Below are 19,428 nucleotides of genomic sequence, written 5' to 3'. Positions count from 1 at the left end.
GGCTGCCAGCATTCCTAGGTTTGTGGATGCATCACTCCAATCTTTAAGACATTCATCTTCAAATCTCTCTCTGCTTTCCTTTTATAACAACTCAGGAGGTTGTGTTTAGGACCCACTCTGATACCAGATAATTCCACTACAGTATCCCCATTTCAGGATTCTTCTTCTTATTCTTCTTATTATTTTTTAAAATATATTTTATTGGTTTTTCATAGAGAGGAAGAGAGAAGGAAGAGAGTTAGAAACATCGATGAGAAAGAAACATTGATCAGCTGCCTCCTGAACACCCCCCACTAGGGATGTGCCCACAACTGAGGTACATGCCCTTGACCAGAATCGAACCCGGGACCTTCCAGTCCACAGGCCGACGCTCTATCCACTGAGCAAAACCAGTTTCAGCTATTATTATTTTTTTTAATGTTTACCCAAGGGCATGCTTCCCCTGTTTTTTAGAGAAAGAGGAAAGAAGGGAGAGAGAAACATCAATTGATTGCCTCTTGCATACACCCCAACCTGGGATCGAACCTGTAACCCGGGCATATGCCCCAATCAGGAACTGAGCCCTGTACCCTTTGGTGTATGGGACATCGCTCCAACCAATTGAGCTGAACTGGCTAGAGCTCAAGATTATTAATTTAATCTGCAAAGACCTTTTTTAAACAAAACAAAACAAAACAAAACAAAACATGTAAAGTAACATTTACAGATTCTAGATATTAGGATGTGAATGTCTTTGATGAGGGAACCATTTTTCACAATGAGACAAGAACATACTAAAAACTGATAAATGAAAAATGGAAGAGGTGCCAAGAAAAGAGTACACCAACAGAAGAATGACATTCCTAATACTCCCATGGAAGACTTTTATCATCATATTACAGTTAACATCTTTATTACCAAGGAAAACAAAAATTAAAGACAACTTTATTTGTTAAGATTAATGTGGCAATAAAGACATTTTCAAATAAAACAGCCAGTGCTAATAAATGAAGATTGGAAAATTATAGGCCTTTCCTCTGAAAGAAATACTATCAATTAATGTGGGTAATACTAGAAATTTTGTGGGAAACATGATCCAAAATCATCATTGCTAGTATAATGCTCTTGAGCTCCTTATGGGATAAAAGAACACTGGGTGAGTTATTTTCCTCACACCAACAATACATTTGCAAACTGTTGCAGATAGGAGAAGAGAGAAAAGCAATATTGCCAAGAATTTTGATACTACAAAGGCTGAGAGAAAATGTTGAGTGAATTAAGCATTTTAGAAAATTTTATAACTCAGAATATAGAGCACTGATAAAATTTCTAAATATAATTTTGAAAAAAAAAAGATACATTTTACATTCTTTAGAATTATGGAAACGTAGACTACATTCTCACTACTATTTTTCTCCTGCTGTTTCTCTATCCTGCCATTCTCTCCACTGTATTATTGCACATTAGAGAACCCAATAGAGAAGCAATTAAAAATTATAGGAAAATAAATCCTTTCATTTTATTTTCCTTGCTTTTCTGAATATTTCAAAACCTCTACTTACGAGGAGCAAAGCAGAGATTTACATACATGCATGTCAGAGCATTTATTAACATTTCCTTAAATGTCCACATTTTAGTTTATCTTATAATTTTTTTTGTCATATATATTAGGCTTCTGCTTTCTTCTCCTCCTACAACTACACCAAAATTGCAACTGAATTATAGAACAACCATCATTGAGAACCACCTATAACTGAATTCCTATAACTAAGGATATAAAGAAGAAGCCTCCTGGAGACTAATAAGGTGGTAAAGACAGGAGCAGACAGGTTTCCCATTCACAGTTTGGTGGTTAAGAAACAGGAGGGGTGTCTCTGCTGAGAAGGTTTCCCCTAAGAAGTGAGGGAAACCCACTCCATTTTGGTGTCCCCTGCCTGAGGCATCAGTGCTGGGATGAAAATTCCTGATGACATCTGACTGTGAAAACCAGTGTGGATTGAATCTGAGTGAGATGGAGGACTGCTGGATACCTGGGCACTGCAGGTATTAAAGGGCCTAAGCGCAGACTCACTCACTCTGAGCTCCGATGCTGGGGCCATAGTTTGAAAAGCCGCAGGGACATATGGGAAGGAAATGAATTGACTGTATTTAGTGCAAGACCTGGAAGGGAAAGGTCAGGACACCTCTCTCTGGGGACAGAAGAGCCAGCAGGTGCCATTGTACTTTTGCTGAGCCTTCTCTCAACCCAGCCCATAGGGACACCAAATTTGAGCTCTCCATTAACTTGGCTGTCACTGTTGGCTACACCCTGATGATTCCCTGAGACCCTGCCCCACTTAACTTGCATGCCCAAACTGAACTACTTCCAGCAGCTATTCCACTCAAGTGACAGACTTTCCTAAAATCCATTCAAGATGCAAACTTTCCTAAAATCTCTCAAAGGTCCCCAAACACCAAACAAGCAAAGGCTGCCCTGTGCGGGGTGGGAAGGGGGAGGGAGGGGCTGTTTCTCTGTTTTTCGTGTCCATCACGGAAAACGACAGGTTCCTGAGTGGAGGAGCTGGGGATTAAGAAAGAAAGAGACCAGGGGCAGAAAAAGACTCATCAAGCTGGGCGCTAGGTGGGCGCCATCTCTCTGGAGAAGCAGCAAGGTGACCAAGCCATGCAGCAGGTTTTCTTATAGGGTCAAAGGAGCTTATTTGCATTCTTAACTAGCATTACTGGATTTACATATCTAGACTTGCTCCTGCTGACACCTGGACAAAGGTATTCTGCCAGTGCCTCAGGCTCAGCTGACAATTTAAAGAATGTCCATGTGCCTTCTCAGGCGGCCCTCTACACTCCCCTAAGTGTGCCCCATACTAATTGCAAAGAGGCACCAAACTTTGACACTAACCCAACGCAGGTGGAAACCAAGCACAGATTACTATGTAGCTCATACTAGGTGGCCCTGAGGGGGGGCACGGACTGGCTGGACTGGGCCTGCACAAGAGACACTCCCAAGAAGCCCCAGAACCAATACACGTAGTGGCCAGCTTCAGACCACATCAGAGCACAAGCCAACCAGCTCCACAAAGGAAGCACCCCCAGGGCAGACTCAGCAGGCACCAGAAGCCCTCTGAGGTGAATCCTACTTTGTCGGTCAGTCCCTGTAAAAAAGCTCATCCACTGGAGTCAAGACCATTTCTCCCAGCCAGGAAACCTGAGGGTCAATCCCACCTATTAACATGCCAACAGCAATCAAAGCTCAACTACAACATGATGGAACACGGGACCCCCACACAAGGGACACTCCTGGAACACCTGGCTCAGGTGACCAAAGAGACTGCACCAATTGACCTCATAGGACACCTACTACATAAGGCCACACTGCCAAGATGAAGAGATGTGGCAGATCTACCCAATACACAAAAACAATCACACGGAGTCAACCGAATGGAGGAGACAAAGAAACATGTCCCAAATTAAAAACAAGTCAAAATTCCAGAAAAAGAACTAACTGAAATGGAGCCAAGCAATATTCTACTGGAAGCAGAGTTTAAAATACTTATAAAGATACTTAGTGAATTGAGGAGAAGAAAAATGAACACATTGATGATTTTAACAAAGAAATAGAAAACATAAAAATGGAGATAGAAAACAAAAAAGAATCAGTCAAAAATGAAGAATACAATAATGATGATGAATACATTGGAGGGAATCAATAACTGATTCAATGATCAGAACAAAGCAATCATGGTTAACAGAACATGGATTAATAGTTCTTATAACTATAGTTAGTTCCCAATATTCTATTTCTGCCCATAACATTTTCCCTCAGTCATTTTCCATCCACTGCCCCTACCCTGATCCTTGGCTATCCATCTCCTCTTAACCTTATTGCATTTGGGGTTGAACCTGATTGGTCTCCCCTACTGCAAATCCTCACTGTTCATCTCTCTTGAATAAAGTCTTTACCATCTTAGGAGAAGAATAAGAATAAGAATAAGAATAAGAATAAGAATAAGAATAAGAATAAGAATAAGAATAAGAATAAGAATAAGAATAAGAATAAGAATAAGAATAAGAATAGGAGGAAGAGGAGAAGAAGAAGAAGAAAAAGATGATGACAATAATATAAATGTGGATGGGATAAGAGTCTAGATATTTTAGAAAGTGTTCAAACTTAAGTGACCATTAACTAGATAGATAGATAGATAGATGATAGATAGATAGATAGATAGATAGATAGATAGATAGATAGATAGATATAAACTTATATTGGTATATAGGAAGTACAAACCAAAATCTACAAAAGATATTACAGAAATGAAGAAAAAGGATCCAGACACAGTGCTATAGAAAGTCATCAATATGAGAGAAAGGAGCAAGAGAATAAGAAAGGAACAGAGAAAAACTACAAAAACAATCATAAAATAATTAATAATAGGCAATAACTAAATACCTATCAATAATTACTATATATGTAAATGGAGTAAATGCTTTTATAAAAAGACATACAGTGGGCCCTAGCCAGTTTCGCTCAATGGGTAGAGTGTCAGCCCTGAAGGGGTCCCCTGGTTTGATTCCAGTCAAGGGCATGTACTTCTGTTGTAAGCTCCATCTCTCACCCTGGGAGGGGCAAATGGAGGAGGCAACTGAATGATGTGTCCCTCACACGTCAATGTTTCTCTGTCTCTCTCCCTCCCTTGTACTCTCTGAAAATTAGTGGGAAATATCCTCAGGTGAGGATTAACAACAACAAAAAGACATAAGGTGGTTGAATGGGCAAAGAAAACAAGACTTGAACATCTGCCGACAAGAGACCCACTTCAGATGAAAAGACACACAGACTGAAAGTAAAGGGTTTGAAAAGAGATATCATTTTAATTGAAAGGGGGGAAAAAGCTGAGGTAGCAATATTTATATAAAACAAAATAGACTTTAAAACAAGGGCTCCAACAAGAGACAAAGAAAGGCGGTTCAAAATGATAAAGGAATAAATTAAACAAGAGGATGTCAATATCATAAACATTCATGCACCCAACATGGGAGCATCTATATATATAAAGCAAATTATGACAGCCATAAAGGGAGGGAAGGACAGTAATGGAGTTACAGTTTAGGATTTTGATACCCTATTGATATCAATGGATAGATCATCCAGACAGAAAATCAGCAAGGCAACAGGGCCTTAAATAACACATTTAGGCCACAGGAACTTAGTTGATATTTTAAGACATTTCACACCAAAGTAGCAAATATACATTATTTTCAAGAACATTTTCAAGGATAGACCACATGTTAGGCCACAAAATAAGTCTCAATAAATTTAAGAAGACAAATCCTATAAAGCATCTTTTCTGATCACAATAATATAAATTTAGAAATCAATGACAAGAAAACTGAAAAATGCACAAACATGTGGAAGCTAAATAACATACTACTAAACAATGGGTTAGCAACAAGATCAAGAAAGAAATCAAAGGATGCCCTGAGACAAATGAAAATAAAAACACAGTGACCCAAACTCTATGGGATTCAGCTAGAGCGGTTCTAAGAGTGAAATTCATAACATTACCAGCTACATTGAGAATTTAGAAAAATCTCAAGGAAACAATCTAAACTTACACTTAATTGTCTAAAAAAGAAAAAAGAAAACAATAGAAACAATCAATAAACCCTAGCCGGTTTGGCTCAGTGGATAGAGCGTTGGTCTGTGGACTGAATGATTCCAGCTTTGATACCAGTCAAGGGCACATGCCTGGGTTTCAGTCTCTATCCCCCAGTAGGGGGCGTGCAGGAGGCAGCTGATCAATGATTCTCTTTCACCATTGATGTTTCTATCTCTCTGTCCCTCTCCCTTCCTTTCTGAAATCAATAAAAATATATTTTAAAAAAAGAAAGAAACAATCAATGAAACCAAGAGCTGGTTCTTTGAGTAAACACAAAACAGACTCAACAAGAAAAAAAAAGAAAAAAAAGAGAAAAAAAAGAGGGAGGGCCCAAATAAAATCAGAAAGGGGAGCCAAAACAGGTTTGGCTCAGTGGATAGAGCATTGGCCTGTGGACTGAGGGGTCCCAGGTTTGATTCCGGTCAAGGGCATGTATCTGGGTTGCAGGCACATCCCTAGTGGGGGGTGTGCAAGAGGTTTCTCTCTCATCGATGTTTCTAACTCTATCCCTCTCTCTTCCTCTCTGTAAAAAAATCAATAAAATATATTAAAAAAGAAAGGATTATAAGGAAACACTATAATTATATACCAACAAATTAGACATCCTGGAAAAAAAAATGGATAAATTCCTAGAAACATAGATTCTTCCAAGGCTGAATTAGAAACAGAAATTCTGAACAGACTTATTACTGTTAATGTAAAAAGATTCAAACCTGTAAAAGAATTTTTGTGAGTTTGAGTCAAACTGTTGATAATTGCTGGGAAGCAGAATCTCAATGGATTGGAATAATGCTTCAGAGAATGGCGGTTTTTCATCTATTTTTATACATTGCTATCAAAGGAGGAGCTGTAAGTGGGTTACATGAAATCAATTGGTAATAGATTAGAGAGGCGGGAGAAAGCAAAGCGAGGAAACCTCTGGGATTGGATAAAGAGTAAAATGATAAGATACATACTTCTTTTACTGGAGTGAGTACAGGATACTAACAGACAACAATTAACAATAATGAAGGAATTTGTGGTATTTGTTTGGTTGTGCTCTGAGGAGACCAGAAAAAAGGAAAGTTGTTACCCCCACATTTCAATGATATGTTATCATAGATGCAAAAAGACAGTAAGCTCAGTTAAGGTAAAGGTTGACCTTGTCAGGGACAAGGTGACTACCCACAATAACTGCTTTAGTTAGGTTTAATTTCAGATCATCCTTTGTGATTGATTACTTTAGGTTTTTGAGTTTGCAATGTTGTGGGGTCGAACCCTGGGTTCAAAATAAGACCACCGGAGGCTGATTAATTAATTTAAAAAAGCAGGCAAGGATTTATTGACTGGCCAGGACAGCCACAAGAGCACTACTTGCAGGTGGACTCCAAATGACTGCACCGTTTCAGGGGTAGGCAATTCCTTTTAAAGGTTCAAACCACAGGAATTTTCATTTGTTCTAAATTCTAAATCCTAAAGACTAAATTCTAAAGACTGGGGACAGCTCGCAGGGTCAGTTCCCAGTCACATCCTGCTGGACATTGGAATGTGGCCCTATCTTGCAATAGCGATAACACAGAAACAGAGCTCAAGGCTATCTACAGTTTCTATCCCCAAAGCTACTGAGTCAGTGGGAATCATTCTCTTGTGGTCCTGGTCCCAGGCAAGGGAAAATTGCCTTAGCCTCCAGGTCTTCACCTGGAAGCTGAGGTAAGTACCCAGTGTTTAATCAGATGCAGGAGCCAGACTTAGCAGGGTTAAAATTCAAACAGCAGTTTTTACCAAAGTATGGTTGCCACTATATTTCAGCAAGACTGCCATGCAGACCTCCCCTGAGCTTGTCAGGTCAGCATGTGGCCCCTTTTGTCCATGTAACTGCTAATGAAATGGAACTGGTAAACAAAACAAAACAAAAAAACCCTCCAAGAAACAAAAGTTATGGAGTTGATGGTGTCATAGATGAATTTTACCAAATATTCCAACAATTAATATCTATACTTCTCAAACTATTCAAAAAAATTGAAGAAGGGAGATGGCTACCAAACACATTTAATGAGGCTAGCATTACTATATGCCAAAACCAGAAAAAAGACACTAAAAAAAAGAGATAGGCCAATATCCCTGATGCAAAAATTCTCAACAAACTATTAGCCAAATTCAATAATACATTTAAAAAGACCTATGGCACAATCAAGCGGGATTTATTCTTGGGATGCGAAGTTGGAACAATATTTGCAAATCAATTGTTGTGACACATCACATTATAAAAATAAAAAATATAAATCATATTATCCTATCAATAGATATAGAAAAAACACTGACAAGTGTTTCTACTAAGTGTAGAAACTACTCAATAGTATATCCTGCCTGGGACATTCATAGTATGTGTAATACCATTGGGAGGCTCTGAGAGAATGGAAGGTAATGAAAGAACTTTACTTTCCTAACCCAGCATTGCTTGCTCTGTAAGTGAAACCGCACAATCAGTGGTCTGTGCTGCCTGTTGAAAAATAATGGCAACCATACTTTGGTAAAAACTGCTATTTGAGTTTTAACCTTGCTATCTGACTCCGACCTTCGATTACTTGCTTAAACAATAGGGTAGTTACAGGAGATTGACTCCCACTGACTCAGTAGCTTCAGGGGTAGAAACTGTAGATAACCTTTAGTTCTGCTTTTGTATTATGGGCAAGATAGGGCCACATTCCAATGTCTAGCAGGATGTGACTGGGAGCCGACCCTGCGGGCTGTCCCCAGTCTTTAGAATTTAGTCTTTAGGATTTAGAATTTAGAACAAAGGAAAATTCCTGTGGTTTGAACCTTTAAAAGGAATTGGCTACCCCTGAAACAGGGCAGTCATTTGGAATCCACCTGCAAGTGGTGCTCTTGTGGCTGTCCTGGCCAGTCAATAAATCCTTGCCTGCTTTTTTAAATTAATTAATCAGCCTTCCAGTGGTCTTATTTTGAATCCAGGGTTCGACCCCACAACACCTGTCACTACTTGAGCCAATTAAGCAGAGTCAGGGTTGAATCATATATGAACTTTTATTCCAAAAATGCCTGCAGTATGGGAAAGCGGCAGGTCAGCCACAAAAATCTTCTCTTCAGCCCTCCATAAGCCAGCTGCTTATATTGGGTAAAACAAAGGTTACATGGGGAAGTAGGGATTACAGGTATGGGGAAGTAGGAGGGTGGGGTGAGCAACAGGGTTGTTAATCTTTCATGGCAATAGGTAGTTCTTGAATGAGAATGGTTTCAAGGTTGACTCCAGGTCCAAGGTTGACTCCCAGGTCCTAGGGACTTACAACTTCCAATCAAGTTAAAATGTCCTTTCTTTAAAAATAAATAAATAAATAAATAAATAAATAAATAAATAAAATAAAAACAAGTATTTTTATTGATTTCAGAGAGGAAGGGAGAGGGAGAGATAGAAACATCAATAATGAGAATCACTGATTGGCTGCCTCCTGCATATCCCCTAGTGGAGGTCAAGCCAGCAACCTGGGTATGTGCTCTTGGCTGAAATAGAACCCAGGACCCTTCAGTCCGCAGGCTGATGCTCTATCCACTGAGCCAAACCAGCTAGGGTTAGAATGTCCTTTCTTTTACGAGAACAAGGCAATCATGGTTAATAGAGCATGATTAATCTTTCTTATAAACATAACTAATCCCCAATATTTTATTTTTACCCTTAACATAAGTATATCTATTAACATCCACAGATTGCACTTTGGGAAATACTGATCAAGCTTTTTTTTATAGTTAGTTATCCTTTAAACATTTCTCCTCTTCAGAGAATGGAGGCAGAGAGTTAGATATATGGACTTTGGATTCAGACAGCCTGGGTTCCAAACTTAATTCTGCTATTTATCAGTTTTGTGACCTTAAGCAAATGACTTAACCTTTTTAAATATCAATCTTCCCATTTTTAAAATGAGCATCATAATAGCACCACTCTTATAGAGTTGTTGGAAAGATTTAAATAACTTTGATGAAGTTCTTAGTACCTGGCATATAGAAAGTTTTCAAAATTTTTATAATTATTACCAGGGGCCCAGAGCACGAAATTAATGCACTGGGGAGCGATCCTTCAGTCCAGCCTTCCCCCTCTCACATACTGGGAGCCCTCAGGGGATGTCCTATGGATGCCTTAAGCCTGCTCCCCATTGGGAGCGGACCTAAGCCACAGTCTGGCCTCCCTTTGCTTGAGGCAACCAGGCTGATCAGGGGAAAGTGCCAGCCCCATCACCCAGCTGCTGCAGCCACTGCCAGTCACCGCAGCCACCAAGCTGTAGGTGTTTTCATCAACACAGACTCTAGTCCCTTCACCATGAAAAAATGACAACCTTCTTTAAGCATTTTCAAGATGTCTTTCATAGGATATGACATTTCTTTTTTTATTTTTCTCTTTATCCTCACCTGAGGATGTCTTCATTGATATTTTACCCTTCCCTCTGATCCCAAGCTCAGCCCCTTTCCAAGCCAAAAGCATCCCCGCCCAGGTTTAGGCTTGGGAAGGGGTCACCCCCACACACCTCCAATCAAAAGCTTGGCCCCCTTCCCAAGCCTTTAGCCTCCTCCCCAGGCATTAGGCTTAGGAAGGGGTTCCCCCCAGCACTTCTGATCACAGGCTCGGCCCCTTCCCAAGCCTAAAGCCTTTGCCTGATGGCTGGCTGGGAGTGACCTAGGTGCCCAAGAGGTTCCCCGACCCAGGTATGTATGAAAATTAACCGCCATCTTTGTTGGGTTAATTTGCATACTTACTCTGATTGTCTGTGGGCATAGCGAAAGTACCGTCAATTTACATGTTTCTTTATTATCAGGTAAGACTGTATTGCTACTAATGGAGAAGGCTCAGGTGCCTACATTTTAACAAGGGGGTCATTCTTATGATTTCTCCCTTTGACCTTATCATTCAGAAGCAATGATGAATCTCCCAACAGGCCTCCTTTCCTATCAGAATCTGTTCCAAATGAGATCTATCACATCAAAATCTATAGAAAATCTCCCTTGCAGGCAAAGTGCAGAGATAAATTTGTCTAATCCAGTTCAAGTATCCAACCTAACAAGTATATCTAACAAGTTTACCGTCCTTATAATAGTTCTGATTTTTCAATCCTTTCCCCTTTCTGTCTCTTGGGCTTTTCAGGTCCAGTGCTATATTTGGCTAATTTCTTTGTGTTTCCCCTTCTCTTTCATCCAGCATCCACTGTATTCCTTTAGGGTCACCTGGCTCTGCTTTACGAACTCCCCAGCGTTCAACACATTCTCACTGCCTACCTCAGTGGTCCCTGAATGTATGCATCCCTCTGAGCCTCCACTTCCAGGACGTGACTCTGGCAGAAGGCAGGGTCTGATGTTTACCTAGCTCGAGGAGAAGAATGAAAAGAAAACACTTGGCTTCTTTGGCAAGCTACCTGATAAAACAGCTGAAATCCAAGAAGCCCTTTGTGGAGACGAGAGAGGCTGCGAGCCCAGCAGGAAGAAGGCAGAGAGACCCAGTGACAAAGGTTGAGTTTTTCTACGGCAAGCACACACACCCCTTTTCCCCAAACGTTCTCCAGAAAGCTGCTGACGGGGCTTTGGCAAAGGACCATCCTCCCGCTGGCTTGATAAGCTCAGCCTGTTTTATATTTAACTCCCTCCAGCGCCCGAGGGGCGGGGTGGGGATGCACTGCTTATAAGGGAGCTGGGGAACAGTTTTCTCTGGACAGTCCTCTTCCTCTCGCTCAGCTCCTCGCATGCATCCTGGAGTTGGCTGGGACAAACGTGCAGGGAGAGAAGAAGTCAGAGAGAGAGGAGAGAAAGAGAGAGGGGTGGGGGGAAGAAAGTGAAAACAGGCTTCCCAAACCAGGGCATTCCTTCCCACTTAACAAAGGAAGTCTGCCGACCACGGCCGCCTGCTCGTTCTAACATCCTCTCCCAGGGCAGCCTCCGACTTTGGGAACAGCCATGAACTTTGCGGAGGCAGAAGACTCCAAGAGATACTGCATTCGAGGCAAACATGCGGCCGCGATCTGCGCCACGGTGGTGGCTGTGGGGTTGATCGTGGGACTCTCCGTCGGCCTGACCAGGTCGTCGTGCGGCCCCGCGGACAGCGCCCCCACCTCCACCCCCACCTCCACCTCCACCTCCACCTCCGGCCCCCCCACCGCTGGCCCCCCCGAGGAGCAGGGGGTCTGCCCGGCCAGCGAGGACGAGAGCGGCGGCTGGAGGGAGTTCAGGCTGCCCGCCTGGGTGAGCCCGGTGCACTACGACCTGGAGGTGCAGCCGCTGCTGGAGGCGGACACGTACACCGGCTCCGTGGCCATCGCCGTGAACCTGAGCGCGCCCACGCGCCACCTGTGGCTGCACCTGCGCGAGACCCGGGTCAGCCGGCCCCCTGCGCTGGCGGCGCCCTTGGGGGCGGCGGTGCGGCTGCGGCGCTGCTTCGAGTACCGGCGGCAGGAGTACCTGGTGCTGGAGGCCGAGGAGGAGCTGCCCGCCAACGCCGCCCAGGGCCCCTTCTACACCCTCACCCTGCACTTCGCCGGCCAGCTCAACGGCTCGCTCGTGGGCTTCTACAGGACCACGTACGTGGAGAACGGGCAGACCAAGTAAGTACTGATTTTTTCCCCCCACGTCTATTTCTCCTAAACGCAGATGCCTGCTTTTTCTTTCTTTTTCGATTTCCACCCTTGAATGAGTGGTTGGTCTGATATGTATTCTTGACGTCAATGCTGCCTGTGTTTCTGGGAAGCAGAAAAGTCTTGCCCCGGGGTAAGTTCCTAATCATCATAACATTTGAAAGTGTTGAGTGAACTGCACAGAATGAAGAGAGAGAGAGAGAGAGAGAGAGAGAGAGAGAGAGAGAGAGAGAGAGAGAGAGAGAGAGAGAGAGAGAGAGAGAGAGAGAGAGAGAGAGAGAGAGAGAGAGAGAGAAAGCAAGCAGTGTAAGTCTTTTGTTCCTTTGGGAAAAAATCATTCCATTAGAAACCGTATCCTTTTTATTTGTATTTATTTATTTTTTAATACATTTTATTTATTTTTTACAGATAGGAAGGGAGAGAGATAGAGAGTTAGAAACAGCGATCAGCCACCTCCTGCACACCTCCTACTGGGGATGTGCCCACAACCAAGGTACATGCCCTTGACCAGAATCGAACCCAGGACCCTTCCGTCTTCAGGCTGATGCTCTCTATCCACTGAGCCAAACCGGTTTCGGCTATTTGTATTTATTTTTATTAAACCTCCCTGGAGGATTCCCCCCCCCCCCTTCCCCATTGATTTTAGAGAAACTGGAAGGGAGGCGGGGAGGAGAGAAGAGAGAGAAACATCGATGTGAGAGCCGCCACATGAATAAAGTGCCTCCTGCACGTGCCCCATTCTAGGAGGGGAACCCCAAACTCGGGTACCTGCTCTTGACCTGAATCGAGCCCACAGCCCTTGTTCTCCCGCCGAAGCTTTAATCACTGAGCCACGCCGGCCAGGGCCGTATCCTTAATATTTATTATATACTAACTCATACTTTTGAAATACATGCACTTGGCACATTTCACTGGTGGTATTCTTGGGCCCCATGTTGACTGATTTTTAAACTGAACCTTTAAAATGCTATTACACTCAACTTAAGTGAAATTCTGTACATGTCCATTATAATTTTGACTATTTTACTAGGAAAAGGCATTGAGAGAGTATGTAAAATTCATGGAATTGTCTTTGTGACTTCATCTAGGAATGAAGGCAGGACTGTGTCTTTTATCTCATTTAGCCAGAATAATTTACAGATAAATTTTCAATAAAGACTGAGTCCACACTTCAGTGGTAGCACATATATAAATCTTTGGTCTTATTGCCCATAATGCAATATGCATGGTAATGCCTTATAAGCTTTTTACAACATTAAAGATATATAATTAAGAACATGAAGACATTTTTTCCCCCATAGTCTTCCAAGTGTGTGTGTGTGTATACACAATTTCATTTCCTGAGTCCAATAAAGACGTTATTTTTTAAAATATATTTTTATTGATTTTTTTTACAGAGAGGAAGGAAGAGAGATAGAGCTAGAAATGTCAATGAGAGAGAAACACTGACCAGCTGCTTCTTGCACAACCCCTACTGGGGTTATGCCTACAACCAAGGTACAAGCCTGCAACCAAGGTACATGCCCTTGACTGGATTGAACCTGGGACCTTTCAGTCCACAGGCTGACGCTCTATCTATTGAGCCAAACTGGCCAGGGCCAAAGATGTTACTTGCCTTGACAATTAATCAGAGGCTGCCACTAGAATTGTACTAAAGGTATAAACTTAATGATCTTAAAAAACCTTTACACTGAGGGTGTGGCCCTTGTATCAAGGAGGAAGGCTACACCTGAAGTGTCACTGAACTTGAAATTGCGTTGACCTTTGTTTACTTAGATTCTGAACAGGTAAATGATTAAGAAACTGTAGTATCAAGTTCAGAAATGTGAATCTGGGGCCAGCTCACTGTACATCCCTTTCCCATGTTGTTTTAAGCATCTTATAGAACAAAGTGAACATTTTGCCCCAAATTCTGTTTGTCAGAAAGACCCAAGTACTAAAATAAAATATTTAAATATTCCTATCTCACTGTGTAGTACACTGCTACATTGAGTAGAAATGCCAGTGTGAAGGGATCATGCTCCTAAAGATGATGTATCTTAATATCAATAGTAACCAAACATCTTCATTGTTTACATTTTTCTGTTTAGAAAAATTACAAATGTTGAGTGCATAGAAAATTATTAAAAAGGAAAATTAAAAGAACCAATAAGCACTTTCACCATTCAGTGGTAACCCCATTAACATGTTTCTAGGCAAACAAAATGGCAATCCATATACCTTTTTAACTTAACATATTATAAGCATTTCCCATTCATTCTTAAATAGTTTTAAGAGTCAGATTTTTAAAATTGTATAATATTCCCCTGCACAAATGCACTATTTTTTAAAGCCAATTCCCTGATGGATATTTGAGTTGTTTCCAGAATTTTATTACTATAAAAAGTCAGAAAAGAAAATAGGTTTTAAGTACACATCACCACAGAAAACTTGGAAGACAGAGAACATTTTATAGGAAAATATAAACCATTTATAAGTCCATCACTCAAGTATAGTCATTGTTAACATTTAGGCAAACATTCTTTTAGCATTTTTCTCTGGACACATAAACATGGCATCATTATGCTGTGCATAGTGTTGTGCAATGTGCATTTAGAATATATCAACACTTTAACATGTCATTTGCTATCCTTCCATATGATTTAATAGATACATGATAGTTCATTGTATAAATATAATTTATTCAATTGTTCCATTAAAACTGAGCATTTAAGTTGCTCCTATGTTTTACCTATAAATACCTATAAAAATGTACTGAACATCTCTATAATAATGCATAACATTTTCTAAGATTTCTTTAGGAAAATGGTCTAACCTACATATGTATAAATGCATGCACATGTGTATTCTAGAGGCCCTATGCATGAGGATTTGTGCAAGAATGGGCCTTCCTTCCCCTGGATGCTGGCACCGCTTCACTCTGGCCAGAGCTGCCTTTCCACCTTCCTACGCTGCCCAGAGGCCTGGAGCAGCTGGGGTGGTGCAGAATGCCTGAGTGGCTGCCATGGCAACGATGCAAGTGTCCCGCCCCATCCCCAGCCACTCCCACTCGCTGCCTGTGTATACAAATTAACCCCACCATCTTTGTTGAGTTAATTTGCATACTCATGCCTGATTGGCTGGTGGGCATCACAGAGTTCTGGTAATTAGCATATTACTCTTTTATTGTGTAGATATCTCACACACACACATGCACACGCACACACACACACACACACACACGACATGTGCATGCACATGTGTATGTATGTGTGTCTTCAAACGTAATTTAAAAAAGTTTGTCCCAAATTACATTTCCACCAACAATGCATGAAAGTACCTACTTTTCTGAATCACACTAACAGTAACATAATTTTCTAAAGTGTTTGCACTTTGGTAAAGGAAAAGGCATACTATTCTGAAGGACATCACCTTCAAGATATTCTAAAAATTCATCAGTGTTAAGTGAGTCAAAGCTTTAAAATTACTATTTCTCAGACTTTAAAACTGCTTCTTAGGTTGTGAAAATAAATAGAAATTTCATCCAAGTAAAGCCATCAAAATATTTCATTAAAATTCTATATACTATAGAAAGGCCAAAAATATGAAACAAGGTTCTGTTAATAAATTTCTGTTACATATTTCATAAGTTTAAAAAACAAACAAAAAACGCACTGTGAATAGAGAGTTGCCCTGCAGACTGAGGGTTCCCAGGTTCAATTCTGATCAGGGGCACATGCCTGGGTTGTGGGCTTAATCTCCAGTAGGGGGGCGTGCAGGAGGTAGCTGATCAATGATTCTCATCATTGGTGTTTCTCTCCCTTCCTCTCTGAAATCAATATAAATATATATTTTAAAAAAAACAAAACTATATACTAAAATATATATTACTTACTCTGATTCTTTGGATTATGTTGTCACACCAGTTAATTTTACCATAAAATACATGTGTGAGAGCTGACATTCGGAAACTCGGCTATCTTAATTGTTGGGCAGCAAATCCAAACAACAAGCAAGATTGGTGAGGGAGGCTTGTGCTGCTAGGTTCTCAGGAAAGATTGGTCTTCCTGAGTTTGTTTTCATTGGTAGCTTTTGAGGCTCTCATATTACACAGGATGCTGCCAGTTGTGCACTGCATCCACGCTTTGGAATAGTCCTGGCACATACTCAATAACTTCACTTAGGCTCAATGGAATACTTTTGGTTTGGCTTCTTAGGAAATATCTCAGACATCTGAGAAAAAAAATGCATTTCTTTCAAGCCACTGGACAATGCAGGCCTCTAGGGTTTCCCATGACTGTCCGTGTAAGGATGGCAAGAGTGAATTCACTGGAGCAACACCGTGCTTTCACATTACAGAGTGAGCTTTGTAATATTTGAAGCTCGTGACATTTAAAGTACCACTGTAGTAGTACCCTTGATGCAATCAAAATCATATTCTCTGACTTTTTTGCCTCAGCGTAAAATTTAACTCCAGGATTGAGTATTAGCAGCAGTTGGGGAGATTATTGTTGCAGCCATGACGCAAGCTAAACATGAATGAACTCAGTGACTTCTTTCCCTCAAAATGCTACGGTAAAGGAGAGTTGTAGGAGAAGGGTGAGCCAGCTGAGAGTTCCCTATGTCAAGCTGTCACCTTGCTGGGGACAGACTTATAGGAGGCTTAGAAGGAGAAAGTGAAAATTTAAAAGTCTCTTTTCCTACTACTCTCTTAAGGTCTGAGAAAAAGCACATAAAAGGATTGAAACTTTTGAAATGTTTGCCTTCCCACACCACCCAAACCCCCACACCCTTTTTTTTTTTTTTTTTTTTTTTAACACAAATCTGGGGGGAAAAAATTAATGACATTGTAGAATAATATCATGTAAGGATTTTCTTTGCTCTAGGCCCTGGCAATTCCATTTCAAACTGGCTGTCCATTTCTTTTTCTATGGACCAGGTCTTAGTTACATTTTCTGCACCTCTCCCAGGGGCTAGTAGTGATAGTAGTGACACTCTTTCTTTGATGTCCACACAAGCCAGAAGCCTCTCTTTAATTTTGCACACAAAGGGGCAGTGTTTTGATTTTGTGTCATACAGAAGGGAAGCTGGGTGGAGACCCCTGTGTAATTATACTTTCTTGCCCCACCCATGGACCTCCTGGATGACCAAGACCCCACACTCTTTTCAGTTGTTCTTTTCCCAGACAGTCCCCTCTACTCAAATCTCCAGAGTGTATAATATTTTTTTTCTCTCCCAAGTTGAGCATTTCTTTCTCGGCATTTCAGCTAATCTTACACAGCATTTCCCAAAGTGTGTTGCACAGAGCTCTAGCTGCATGGGATAGCAATAGATTTTGCCAGGACAAAAGTAGGGGAGTGGTACTGTGACCAAATTAGTTTGGGCAATAACATTAAATACAATATGATATCTTGTGTGATCTGACAGTGTCCATGATGAATTTCCAGAGACTGCCGATGTAGTTTCCCTACCGTATGTGACTGTGGACTCTCTGTGGGTCTCTGAGAATAAGCCAAGTCTCTCTTGTTCCCTGTCTGGCATACACTGAGCATTCAAATATTACTGACTGCATCTATGGCTTTCCCATTCCTAGTGTCCTCTGGCACACGCTGGGCCTGGCTGCATGGCTACAGCGCCTTTCCCAGGAAGGAGTCCGGCTTCCACCAATGACATCTCTACCTTCCAAGTCATTGTGGAAAACTTCCCTTGTTTCTTTCCTGCCCATCTTGTTGAAGGGAAGTGGAATTGGTATATATTTTCTTTTTAAATTTAGGAACACAGTCCTTATACTTTAAGGACTGAGATTATTGGAATTGCTAGAATTTACAAGACTTTAAAAGGAGAATAGATGGTTTCTAGTTTGAGTTTTCTGGATCATCTTCATCACATTGGTAGGACTGATACTGACTTTAATATTATGGTGGGATTTTAATAGGCAAACTGAGAAGGTAAAAGCAAGTAAAAAGGAAAGGCAACAAGTCAGAAGAGCAGAGTGGGGAAAAAATTAGTTAGTGAGAGAGGTTTGTAGGAGGAGATTAGCTAGAGGTAACTCTGGAAAACCCATGATAAAGAAAAGGAAGGGTAGCTAATGAAAGGCATTATGAAGGAAAAATTGGCTGGTGACCATTTAGAAGTGGTTGGTGAAGGAAAAGAGCCAAGTCCATACATGGGTATATGGGAGACAGTGCAATGACCCAGGAAAGAGATGAAGGTCAGATAAGACAATGGCTTCAAGACAGACAGAAGCTGACACAATAGAGAAGGCAGTTTGGAGGGAAGAAATCAGGATTTGCAAACTGACTATGCAGAGGGGTAAGGTAAACTTATGGGCCTAGGAAGCCCCAGATACCTGATAGCCACACTTCAACTGGAAATAGAAGAGAAGAACCAGATTGAGAAGGGAAGGTCTTAAGTTCAGTGTCAGATGTGTTGAATGCCTGTCAGACATCTAGGAAGACATGTCGAGGAGCCACTTGGATAAATATGTCTGCAGCACAAGGTGAAGGCTTGTGATAAAGATTTAGGAGTTAAGTGGAAATGAGGTAAAGAAGGAAATCAGTGGGGTGGTCCTAGGTCAGTGTGTGTGGATGTGTGTGTGTCAGTTTATTCATTATATTCTTAGATTGATATGTCGAGCTATCGGCATATCCCTTATCAATAAAGAATTGATTTTTTTTGGTCTTGTTTACTTGTTGCAGGAAGCTTAGTAATTTATTTTAGGAGCAAGGAAACAAAAAAGATTTCACTTTGACCTTGCATGTCTTCTACATAGGGAGAGATAATTGGAAGATAAAGGTAAATAATTAATGCTTTCATTCAAACCACCAAAAGCGTGTTGGAATCTGGGTAAGTGGGATGGGCTGTCTGGCACCGATCAGCTTCCCTTCTTCCATGAAGAACACTCGCTTTGGTCTGCACGGACACGTAGCAACTGCGGCTGCCCCATTTGTGTCAGTAGCCTTTTGTTTAAGGTTTTTACCTAGACCTTACTATTTATTTTGCTAGATTAAGTTATCAGATTGCTGAATATAGCCTGAGAGTCTTCATTAGAAATAGTCTGCCAGATGATTTATGGGATAGTGGTGGGTTTTGTGTGTTTTTAAAGTTGATTCATAGCGAATTGCATCATCTTCACCCCCTCTTCTCTCCCTGGAGTAACAAGTTATTCTCCAGCTTTCTCTAAAGTCACCGTGATGTGACTTACTCAGAGA

The 19,428-nt window shown here is 41.3% G+C and overlaps 1 protein-coding gene across 1 annotated transcript in view; it reads left to right on the top strand.

Annotated features, from left to right (window-relative positions):
- Positions 1-11,408: 11,408 nt before the first annotated feature.
- The window catches only part of LOC118702706 (glutamyl aminopeptidase), a 78,688-nt gene continuing 70,668 nt past the window's right edge, over positions 11,409-19,428 (top strand). The window contains exon 1 of the mRNA XM_036408940.2: positions 11,409-12,208. Coding sequence (XP_036264833.1) covers positions 11,565-12,208 — 644 coding nt within the window. The 5' untranslated portion in view covers positions 11,409-11,564. The remainder of the gene's footprint in view (positions 12,209-19,428) is intronic.

The sequence above is a fragment of the Pipistrellus kuhlii genome, unplaced genomic scaffold, assembly GCF_014108245.1.
Source record: "Pipistrellus kuhlii isolate mPipKuh1 unplaced genomic scaffold, mPipKuh1.p scaffold_m20_p_1, whole genome shotgun sequence".
Lineage (NCBI taxonomy): Eukaryota > Metazoa > Chordata > Mammalia > Chiroptera > Vespertilionidae > Pipistrellus > Pipistrellus kuhlii.
This window is presented reverse-complemented; position numbering and strand designations above follow the sequence as displayed.